The sequence below is a fragment of the Leuresthes tenuis genome, unplaced genomic scaffold (genome assembly GCF_036924035.1).
Source record: "Leuresthes tenuis unplaced genomic scaffold, fLeuTen1.0.hap1 SCAF_1, whole genome shotgun sequence".
Classification (NCBI taxonomy): domain Eukaryota; kingdom Metazoa; phylum Chordata; class Actinopteri; order Atheriniformes; family Atherinopsidae; genus Leuresthes; species Leuresthes tenuis.
This window is the reverse complement of record NW_027325355.1, coordinates 20,159,035-20,168,644: the sequence shown is the minus strand read 5'-3', so window position 1 is coordinate 20,168,644 and position 9,610 is coordinate 20,159,035. Positions and strand designations below refer to the sequence as shown.

At 39.5% G+C, this 9,610-nt stretch overlaps 1 protein-coding gene across 4 annotated transcripts; it reads right to left on the bottom strand.

The window, feature by feature from the left end:
* Positions 1-1,317: 1,317 nt before the first annotated feature.
* On the bottom strand, positions 1,318-8,301 carry rcbtb1 (regulator of chromosome condensation (RCC1) and BTB (POZ) domain containing protein 1). Of its 4 annotated transcripts, XM_072397431.1 has the most exons (14): positions 8,242-8,277; positions 8,107-8,136; positions 6,894-7,188; positions 6,239-6,389; positions 5,122-5,288; positions 4,451-4,609; positions 4,260-4,367; positions 3,973-4,115; positions 3,581-3,647; positions 3,064-3,190; positions 2,791-2,917; positions 2,417-2,568; positions 2,186-2,316; positions 1,318-1,823 (listed from the first exon to the last, which is right to left on the bottom strand). In XM_072397431.1, exons 2-14 carry the CDS (start codon positions 8,121-8,123, stop codon positions 1,683-1,685), a joined length of 1,785 nt encoding a protein of 594 aa, XP_072253532.1. In that variant the 5' UTR covers positions 8,124-8,136; positions 8,242-8,277; the 3' UTR covers positions 1,318-1,682. The 4 variants fall into 4 exon arrangements, with proteins under 4 accessions (XP_072253532.1, XP_072253685.1, XP_072253453.1 ...); XM_072397584.1 differs by lacking the exon at positions 8,107-8,136 and having other exon boundaries at positions 8,242-8,301; XM_072397352.1 differs by lacking the exon at positions 8,242-8,277 and having other exon boundaries at positions 8,107-8,212.
* Between the last annotated feature and the right edge of the window lie 1,309 nt (positions 8,302-9,610).

The window sequence follows — 9,610 nt, the reverse complement described above, 5'->3', positions numbered from 1 at the left end:
ACTGAATCTCACGAACAGCGGAACTTCCACACTGCTCCTTCATATGAAAACGAAACTGATGCTTTTATGTGCTTTTTTCCTTTTTTTTTAATATCAGCTTCTTCAGCACAAAACGCTAAATATAATACAGAAGAAAAATCATTCAAAAAAATAACATTTGCATCCAATGTAAACAAAGCATACTTTCATTTTGTACATTTCCTTGAGACCAACATCCTAATAACTAAATAAGAAAACAAAATAAACATAATTACAGGTATGTAACAGCTGAGGATGTGTAAAACAAATCCCAATATTAAAGCGTTATAAGTTAACCATGTGCCATTAACAGTCAACCATCAGCTTTATAAACTAATCCTAAGTAAAGAAAAGATTTTTAAAAAGCATAACAAAATTATAATACAGTGCAGAAATTTAAATTATAGCAATTTTCATGTCCTTGTTTTCATTCTAAAATTTGAGGAAAACTGCAAACCCACATTGCTTTTATAATAAACCAATGTCCCACTCTCAAGCATTAGGGTGAGCCAAGAAAAGGAAACCTAACTCAGGAAACAGAAATCAGGTTTACAGCAGATGACCCGGCCAATAAATATGTTTTCCAATCACACCCAGTGATGCAGCAGAGAGTAAAAGCAAGGACCTAAAGGGAGTTTTGAATCAACGTTCCAAATCTTGCTACACTATTTGCTTCTTTGTAATCATCACAATGGAATTAACACGTGTGAAAAAAGCAGTTATAAAAAGTTTCAAGTGGCTTTTTAGGAAGAATAAAATAAAACAAAACAAAAAAATAATATAACATGTCTTCCATACATTTTTACAACTTATTCACTTGAAATGGAAAGAAAGAGCATATAAGATAACAGCACCTCAAACATTCACCGGAGCTTTTTGAAACATTTCCTGTGCAACATCCTTTGAGTCACTTTCCTGGTCTGTGCTTCCAGATTTTTAAATGTTTTCCACCATTTGTTTACTGAACAGAGCAAGCAAATAATATATATATATATATATATATATGAACTGCCACAGAGCAGAAGCAAGGCAGAGGAAGCTCATCAAAAGATAATGAAAATGAGAATATCCAAAAACAGTTCTGAACTACCAAACTTAACAGAACAGTTACAATAACAACCGCAGCGCTGCATAGGCTATGGGTCATTGGGTATATCATGAAGATTTTAAGTAATGCATATCCTCTTTATAAATTCAACATCTTAAAGACCTACAAACTCAAAAACTGCATTTTTAAAAGAAAAGCAACACAAAAGGTGCATTTCAGTCCAGTGGCACTTGGCCGGTGTGCATCAGACTAGTGCTCTCCCAGCTTTTTGGTGCATCCCACTTTATAATAAAGTGAAGGAGGAATGTAAGAACTGGTATAGAGAAAAAAAAAAAAAAAAAAAAAACCACAAAGCTTTGTAAATTCATCTGACAAAAATGGGCCGTGAATGTGCAGAGGGGCTCCACGAATATCGACCAAAGTGCTGATTTTAAAACCACAGACAATGCAGCTTCAGTTGCAGTTTAACAACCTGCGCAGCATGCCGTGTCCCTTAGTAGGTATACAAACGCATTCCAAAAGAGGGGATCCCCTTTTGTCATGGGCTGGATCAGTAGGAATGTGACCATTTTTTGCAACAATGACGCATGTAGTTATTTTGCAAGAAAAGCACAACTCAGTTCTTGAAGGCTCCGTAGCGGCTGGCTCTGCCGATAAACTCCTTGAGCATTGCTCCGTCTATTTGCCAGAAGGCTGCTGTCTGGGTCACCTGAGTCAGATGGTTCACACAAAACCTGAAACAGAACTTCTCAAGGTCCTGGAAAAACAAAAATGTCAAACGGCTTTAGAATACAATGAGATTCAATTGGACTTAGGCAAAAAAAGTTGACAAAAGGCATAAAGTCAGATATAAAGCAAATAAAGTTGTGATGTGGGGGCAGTTTTTAACAAAGGTGGCGAATATTATACTGCTCATGCAGTTCACTGCATACACACCAGATGTCACAAAAACGTTGCCAAGAGAAGTATTACTGTCAACAAGTGGCAACTGTGTGGGGGCATGAAAGGGTGACGGATGCATATACTGCATTCAGCCAATATGAAACCAAGATAAACTAGCAGGAACAACCTTAAACCTTAACCGTGGCAAGAGTGAAGAGCGTGATTGTACAACAGTACCTCTGCATCGTATCGTATGGCAGCACACAGCAGGGTGAAGGCATTTTCCACAGTGATTCCTCTCTTGATGATATGCTGACACAAACGTTTCAGGCGGTTTTCACAGTAGGAGGTGGCCAAGTCCAACAAGCCTGCAGCCAACATAAAGACATATCATAGAAAGACACACACACCTCCATGTATTCTGATTAAATAGATCACAGTATGTAAAAGAAATGAATGCATACTAACCGATGGCATCCTCAGGTGGAAGGTCAATAGTGTCCGTGTACAGAAACTGCAGGAAGGCTTTGTAGACTGGGTACGTGAACTGGCCGATTTCGATCACTTCCTGCTGGTCCTCTACCCACTGGGAGCGAAACATTGAGCGGAAATGCTCGCACCTGCTCGTTCAAAATACACGATTCAAGTCGAATACAACACTGAGTATTGATCGGCAATAAAAACAAAAACTATCAAAAGTTGTGTAGAGCATCAAGATTTCTTTTGGCAAGAGCTACTGTATGATTGACGTGTCAATTAAAAAAAATAGAAAAAGCAGCACCTCAACAAGTTTACTTGTAAAGTTCTCAATAACATACACTGAGAAAAGCGCACACACACACCTGATCTTCAGCACAGCTTTGTGAACATGAATGCATTTGCCTTCGACGCTGAACTTGAGGTCGGATGTTTCTGGGCTGTCAAACTCTTTCCTCAGAGCCTCGGTAACCGTCATGAAATCGTCTTGATCTAGAATGAAGCAGAATGCAACAAATACTTGAGCTTTCACCACTGAATTTACTAATTAATATTGCTGTAACACTTACAATAATGATGTACTATTTCATTGTTTTTTCCTCATTCTGCGAGGGGTTGACATCCTCACTTTCTCTCACCCAAAGATATTAAGCGCCACGTCACGGAAGGAGTGGCGAAGCAGGCGAAGACGTCATCAGTGTCGGTGAATTGTGTTAGATGGGGCAGAACGATGGATTGACCCCGACACTGACCCCACATGTACACCTAAAAGATAAGTATTTCATTAAGCATTTTAAGTTTGGAGAGGCACAGACTGGTAAGAGTTAATGATCCATTCGTTTCCACAAAGACACTTTTGTCATGTCATAAAGGGAAAACAATCTTTAGTTTCAGAGTCAAGGTTTTGTATTAAACAGATAATAATTTTGATATTTGGAAGTTAAGTACACTGCTGTGCAAAAAGGAGAAAACGACGAGCCAAATACAAAAAAAGATTGTATTTCTTTGTTTTTAGGCCTGCATGAGCCTTCATGACTGGTTCAAGATCCCAGATTTAAAGCAGGAGCCCCATTTATCATTCAATTTTGTGTAAATATTTGGAAATACTGCAAAGATAAATATATATATAAAAAAAAAAAAAAAACACGTGTATACCTCCCCGCTTTGAGTCTTGGCTGCTGAGGTATGTGTTGAATGGCATGCAGCAACCTCTACAACCCTGCTGAGTGAAACATGCGTTAATATGTGGATCATTTTATTTTATCAAGTACATACTGAAACACATTGTAGATACTGCTGTATTTTGCTTTGAGTGAATGCAAAACCTCGACACACTGGAGTGAACAGTGCTCTGCCGAGGCAGTATCTGGCCAATAGTCACTGTTAATAAAACTTCTTGAGCACAATGACAACAACTTACGACCAGCGGCAGGATGTGAAGTACAGAGAGAGGAAATAAGAGCAGCAAACAGAAGGGTTCAATCAGAACGGGATGGGGGAGAACCTTGTCTGTCACCAAACACAAAAGCCTCCCATCTCCACTATACCTGTCTTTGTCAGCCATAATTCGGACAGGACTGAGGTGGTTGCTCTTGTTGCCAGTTCCAAGTTGACCATAGGTATTAGCTCCCCAGGCGTACAGCAGACCTTCATCTGTTAGTGCCAGGCAGTGTCCATATCCCGATACAATCTGAAAAGCAGAGAATGATTTAAGAGTTAATGATCCTGCAGGCAACCATTCAATCTGTTCTAATAAACACCAACCACTGCATTCCTAAGAATGATCCAGCGAGTCAGTAAAATTAAATATGCCCTTATTTTAATCAACTCTCACCTGTTGGATGCACAGCCCCTGGAGTGTGGCAAGGCGGCAAGGAGTCATCTGATTTCCATTGTTGCCAAGACCCAGCTGCCCGTTTCCATTGTAGCCCCAGCCATACACCTGAACAGACAAAACAGCACCATTTACTGTGACAAGTTCAGCCTTCCAGCTGGGCTCGGTGAGAGTAAAAATGTTATCTTTACCTCTCCATTGTCAATCAGAGCCATGGAGGAGGTCTGACCACACGTGATGCCCACTGCATGCTTGCCCTGCAGGCAGCCGGTGACTCTCCTGGGGTAGGGCTGGTTGGCTGTAGAGCCTGAACCCACCTGACCACAGTTATTATAACCCCACGCAAACACCTACAGGGTGGATGGCAATGTGGTGAGAAATTAAACAGAAATATCTTCCAGCTCCATGTAGTGCTAAAAACAAAAATCTTTACACTCTTTAAAAGAGCCACAGTCAGGACAAACTTATCCGTATTTAATTTTTGGGCTGATGTGACATCTCATCATCTGCCCATACCAATGATGTGCTGATCACAATGTGCATGCCTAGACTAATACACACTACAGTATAGTAAGTGACATTTAACAGCTCTCCCTGCTTACTAGACAAACACTCATCCTAACAAGCCTTAATTCCTTTGGGTTAAAAATAAGCTGCTCAGTGTGACACGAGCAGGGAAGGAGATGGCTGATCAGGGTATTTCAGAGACCAATTCCAAACCAAACACAAAATGCCAAACACATGCAAAGATGTTCCAATTTAAAATGTATATGTATGTATATATATATGTATGTATATAAACTATACAGACATGTTTTAATACCAAGTGTCTTATTAACTCTTAAAAGAGGAACATACAAACCTCTCCGTCCGCACTACGGGCCATGGAGTGATGTGAGCCACATGCCACCTCGACAACTTTCTTGTTCTGCAGGTTAGAAGTGATCAACGCTGGGGACAGCCCTTGGGATGTCGTGCCATTCCCCAGCTGGCTGTAGCCATTGTGGCCCCACGCAAACAGCTGTCCATCTGCAATAAATCAGAGAGTTTGAATAAAGGTAATCTGTTTTTAGCCGGGGCTCTACCACTGTTTTAAAAAGTCAAATTCAATTACTTTTAAAGCATTTAACATTTCCAGCACCTCATGTCAGTGATGAACTGCACACACCTAAACAGTACCTATAAACTCGGAATGAAAATTCCTCTTCCTCATGATATGAAATCAGATATTATTGAGCTATAAAGACTCAAATTCATGTTTTGCGACATTCTACAGAAGGGTGATAAATAAAAGGGAAACATGAAAGTTTCAGTTTTAGAAAAAAAGTTCCACCTATATTCAAAAATACTTTTTCTGTAAAAACCTGCATGTCTGGCAAATCAATTCCAATTCATTCTTCTTTGAAAAAGTGAGAGAAATGAAAACAGAGTGAGGCGGGTGATCCATCAACTCTGAAACATTTTGAATAAAAAAAAAAAAAAAGAAGAAGAATCAAAACAAAAATCCCACAGTGCTTAAAAAAATAAATAAATCTGCCATTATCTTCCTGCTGCTCATCTTGAATCCTCAAACATACAGCCTGGATAACCAGGCTTCATTGATAACCATTGGGTTATGAATGAAGGCTCTTTGAAAGTCAAACTACCAATAACTTGGGTTGGTGCAATCAATCACCGTCTCTTTGAACTGAAAATGCACAACACTGCTCTGCCACATCTTACAGAGGCCACTCCCTGTTTCTCCATCATCCCTCAATGATCTAGTTGTCAGGACGCAGGCACAGGGCTCCATCCATTAAGTAATACTGACAAGTTGCAATGAAAGTTTGTATTCATGCAAGCATAATATGTGCTGCGCATATATTTCTTCATACAATAAATGGTATGAGGGCTAATGGGAAGGGACACAAAGGGTTCAGGTATTTGAGAAAGATTTACAAACTAAATGCTTTATACAGCTAGCAGGTGTAATAACTCACCATCTGTAGACAACAGGACGTGGGGTCCACTGCCATAGCTTAGACTGAAAACCTTCTTTCCATGCAAGAAATCCAGTTTCTTTGGAACAATGATGCTCACACTGTCTCCTGTCCCAAGGCAACCACTGCAGTTCAACCCTAACACAAACATCTGGACATGAAAGAAACAGAAACACTACTTAACAGTAGACAGATAAAATGGGGAGTAACCAAGGCCTTTATAACCGATTGACATGCAATAGGATGTTGCCCTATTGCACTTCGAGTCTGTTATCACCAACAAAAAGTACAAATCTTTCACAGAAAATCTCATCTACTTAATAAGTCTGGCTATCGTTTACGCAGCTCTAAGTAAAGTGTTCATTTCTGTTTTAATTAACTCAGCACCTTACACCAGCACACACGATGCAACCGCTGTACAAACCAATAGTTTTAGGAACTCTATCCATAGTGGCATGCTATCCATGACATTGCATCATGCAACAAAGCAATTTGAAAGACAAAATGACAAAGTATATCTGCACTGACAGAAGAAACTAAAGATGAAACAGATTAGTCTAAAGACACAACAATGCTACAAATTTAAATAAATTAGGACTTCTAAAAGATGAAAGCATCTACCAACATGCAGGTGTATTGAGCACGCAATGCTCACCTCATTTCCATGTGTGATGTATATGGCTTCATTAGCAGAGGTTCCAAATACACAGGCCTGTCGGACTGTCGCTTGTTGCTCGCTGCTCAGCAGCGAGAACAGAGGCCATTTACTGACATCTACCATGGCTCCTGCAAAAGTCCTCCTTCCTTGTTGACGAGGAGGAGGAGTCAGAGGTGAAGGGGCAGAGGCGGGTGGCACAGGAGGGGGGTTGCGAGGGAAAGGGAGGATGTTAGGAGAGGAAGGTGATGCTGGTGGAGGTGAGGAGCAAGGAGCAGGACCATCCCTGCTGACACTTCGGATGAAAAATAAGAGAAGAGATGGTTGTTGAAAGAAAAAGAAAAAAAGATTATAAAATCACTGTTTTGTCCTCCATTTTTTTCTTTCCTGTGAAAAAAAATGAAAAAAGGTATATGTTGTCTCCCTTTCTTATAATCTTCTGACCAGAATTTGGAGAAATAACTCTGACTGGCTGGACAGACATATACATGTATACATGCAAAAGCAAACTTTGGTTGTTAATATAGATGTCAGAAGCATAAAACTGTCGGGATAAACTGAGTTTCTTCAACTAAGAGAAAATAGGAGCATCCCTTACAGTTACAGTCACTATAACCAGAGTGAGGGATGGCATGCAGTCAAAGCACACAATGATAGATCACACAAGTGATCTATTATCATGTAACAGGTAATGCTTCATGTGCTGGCTGGCCTTAACACGAAATAAACGTCAATACAATCTATCCCAGCTTACAAACGAACATGCCGTTCAGCTGCCAAATTCAGTACTTCTTTCCTCCCGGCGGCAGAACAAATTGTAAAATAAAACCTTTTATGATTGTTGGGAAAAATATTAAAATTTCCGCTTAGAAAAACCAGAATTGTCTATGTGTAATACAAGACTAAGTCTAATGTTGAATAAGCCAATGAGTCATTGTGTTATTTGATATGTCCTGTATTGGACAAGTAAGGAACTCTTAAATTGGTTTAAATTTGGAGTGAAGTTCAGCGTCGCGTCCTCACCATCGGAGCCAGCCAAAACACGAGCATTATGAGCGAAATAAAACTGCATAAACTAATTAAAATGCTCCTCCTTAAAAACCAATGTAAAAACTATACATATTTTTTGCCAGTCTTGTCGGGCACCGCGTCAAGCTTAAGCCGGAGTGGGCAGCTATTAGCTTGGTTGGGTGCTTTCTAGTGCTTTTCCTACCTAAAGCATCGCTCCATAACAACGAGTCAGCTGTGAACAGATGGAGATACAGAGTGCAGCGACATTTTAGCATAATATTATTATCAAAAAAACACCCCAACTTTTATAAAACATAGGACAACCGTGACAAATTACCTTAATCAAAAAGCGTTTGTCCGGTGTTTTCAATAGAAGAGACTGCCCAGTTTGTTTTCTTCTTTTATTTTAAACATCCGGCAGGCTAAGCACTTACTCATTACAACACCGCCCCCTCTGGTTATCCAGTAAACTACAACTAAAATGATATGCTTAAAATTAATTTCTGCCAACAAATTGCATTCAGTTAAGAGTTAGGGAACTGTACTATACCTCGATCAGAAGTTAAAGATAATAATAAAAAAACATCGTAAACGTATAAGAAAAAATTTAAACAGATTATGTTAATTTGGAAATCTTTTATCTTATTTGTAATGAGGAGCGGTTTGACCAATTTTTCTCTGGAGTCATTTCTAGAAAATGGAATAGTCTCCTCAGAAAAATTGATTTAGGAAAGTTGGCTGATCTAAGGTCAGTATAATTATGGCTTGAGGATTATTCAAACTTCATGATGAGCTCTATAAATGTGCAAAGACTAAGCTATTGTGATCTAACCTCTTATCAGAAAGCAACAGAGCAGCATCCAAACAGATTGTTTCAGCACGCTGTTATTTGAAAACGAAACTGGCCATCTACCAGCAGCAATTTGGACTGTCTTGTCAGACGTGTAGGCCAGAAATTGGAGCGGCCAGAAACTTGAGATCCGACGTGTGTTAGTGATGCATGTTGCCAAGGCAATCGGAGAGCAAAAAATAAATAAATTTAGTGGATGACTGACAACTAATGACCAAGATATGTATTATTGGAATTTATACTATCTTTAAGGCCAACTTGGCCTATTTAAGGCCAAAATTATAGATATTGCTTCTTTTGACTTTGATTGAGAACATGGGGGCAACACCCATTTTTTTCCTGGTCATAACCAGCTAATTAGCAGCCAACAGGTGTGAGTAATTATCTTGCCAAGTGGAAACTAGAAAACGAGGGAACTGAAACAGACTTTGTCCTCAGCTTGGCTCATGAAGTCTGAACCCATTAGGATCATTGCCTGCTGCACTATGGCCTGCTTCGGACCAGTGAATCCGGTTCAAATGAGACAGGGAGTAAGTTCCATCTGCTTCCAGTTTAATAGTGAGTGTCTGCCTCCTCAAATGCAAGACTATATCGCCACTGGCTAATTGAGAACTGTACAGTCTGCCCGCCACGCGAAGTTAGGCTTTATTAGTTGTTAACATTATTATTAACAACTAATACATTAGTACTAGTATTACACTTATAAGGTTTTCTTCGACTATGAGTGCATGTTCTGTATGGGGTCTAAAAGTTCAGTATTTTATGGATATTAGGATGATTTTTAGATACCTTTATTATACATGTACATTTCAGGGTGAGGTGCAAAAGTGGAAAAACGGCGTCAAGTTAAATAAGT